At 34.6% G+C, this 1,881-nt stretch overlaps 1 protein-coding gene across 1 annotated transcript in view; it reads right to left on the reverse strand.

The window, feature by feature from the left end:
- Window positions 1-2: 2 nt before the first annotated feature.
- The window catches only part of LOC105816249 (zinc finger protein 383), a 26,769-nt gene continuing 24,890 nt past the window's right edge, over window positions 3-1,881 (reverse strand). Inside the window, exon 3 of the mRNA XM_012651613.1 lies at window positions 3-1,462. Coding sequence (XP_012507067.1) covers window positions 267-1,462 — 1,196 coding nt within the window. The 3' untranslated portion in view covers window positions 3-266. The remainder of the gene's footprint in view (window positions 1,463-1,881) is intronic.

Genomic DNA, 1,881 nt, shown 5'->3' on the forward strand with positions numbered 1-1,881 from the left:
TTATAAATAAGAATATAAGGTATCACCAAGAAAGTAGAACCAAACAATGGAGAAGGACAGAATTACCTAACAACTGCCATGGGCACACATTCTCTCTCCCATTGGGAGGAGAGAGAATGTCAATTTAGACTCTGAATTTATAATTTAAAGTGAAGGACATTTGGATTCAAAACTTAAATATAAAATAAAAGATAGTGCCTTTTTTCACTATTAAACATGAATTTTTATTTAAAATATTAGGAAGGTGACAAGAGCTTTAATTTTTATTATTCATTGTTATGAATTCCCTGATGACGAATGAGATCTGAGCCACTACTAAATGCCTTCCCACATTCCTTACAGTTATAGGGCTTCTCCCCACTGTGAATTCTCAGATGTCGAGTGAGGTTTGAACATTTATTAAAGGCCTTTCCACATTCACTACATTCATACGGTTTTTCATCTGTATGAATTCTCTGATGTTGAAAAAGTTGTGAGTTCTGAGTAAAGGCCTTCCCACATTCAAGACATTCAAAGGGTTTCTCACCAGCATGAATTCTCTGATGTTGACGAAGTTGTGAGCTCTGAGTAAAGGCTTTCCCACATTCCTTACAATCATAGGGTTTTTCACCAGTGTGAATTCTCTGATGATTAGTAAGTGCTGAGCCACTACTAAAGGCTTTGCCACATTCTTTGCACTCATAAGGTTTCTCACCAGTATGAATTCTCTGATGCTGAACAAGCTTTGAACTCTGAGTAAAGGCTTTGCCACATTCCTTACATTCATAGGGTTTCTCACCTGTGTGAATTCGCACGTGTTGAAAAAGTTGTGAACTCTTTGTAAAGGCTTTGCCACATACTTTACATTCATAGGGTTTTTCACCAGTGTGAATTCGCTGATGGTCAATAAGATTTGAGCAATAACTAAAGGCCTTCCCACATTCCTTACATTCATAGGGTTTCTTACCAGTATGGATTCTTTGATGTTGAGAAAGGTATGAGCTACAACTGAAGGCCTTTCCACATTCTTTACATTCAAAGGGTTTTTCACCAGTATGAATTTTCAGATGTCGAGTAACATGTGAACCACAACTAAAGAATTTCCCACATTCCTTACATTCATAAGATTTTTCACCAATATGAATTCTCTGATGTTGAATAAAGTGTGAATTCTGACTAAAGGCCTTTCCACATTTCTTACATTCATAGGGTTTCTGTTCATTATTAATTATTTGATGCAGAGTAAGGAATGTCTGTTGAATGAATGTGGGCATGTATTCACGAGTGAATATTTCTTGACTGAAATGCTCATTTTGGTATCCCAGTTGTCTCGCAAAGTGGCTTCTATAATCCAAAACATCTCTAAAACTGGAGTACTCCAGGCCATGCTTTGTAAGTCCCATCATCTCCCTCTGGCATGATTCTATTTCATAAACTTCCTTCTTTAGAGATAATAACTTGGTTTCACACATTGATTCCAGATCTGAAAGAAAATAAAGTGGTAATTTTTTTTTCTCTATTTTTGAAAAGTTAAACTTTTATAATAGAAATAGAAAATTAAAGTGAAAATTATATCTTGTAGGTAAATGACATCAAGTTCACAAGGATATCTGTTTGATCCGAAAAAAAAAAATGGATAAGAAATGCACAGAAACTAATGAAATATTGTCCAACTAAGAACTTCTAAAGAGAAAAAATTAAAAAAAAAAGAAGAAAAACTAATGAAATATGATGCAAGAAGCAGAGGAAGAAGACTATAGAAATAAGTTACTACAATTATTCTCAAATATTGATGTGGATCAGAATCATCTGGAAAAGTTGGTAAGTATACAATGCTTGGGCTATTTTCCATATTAAAACATGAGTAATCATACACACACGTGTGTGTGTGTGTGTGTGTGT

Source organism: Propithecus coquereli, unplaced genomic scaffold (genome assembly GCF_000956105.1).
Source record: "Propithecus coquereli isolate 6110/MARCELLA unplaced genomic scaffold, Pcoq_1.0 Scaffold358, whole genome shotgun sequence".
NCBI classification, from domain to species: domain Eukaryota; kingdom Metazoa; phylum Chordata; class Mammalia; order Primates; family Indriidae; genus Propithecus; species Propithecus coquereli.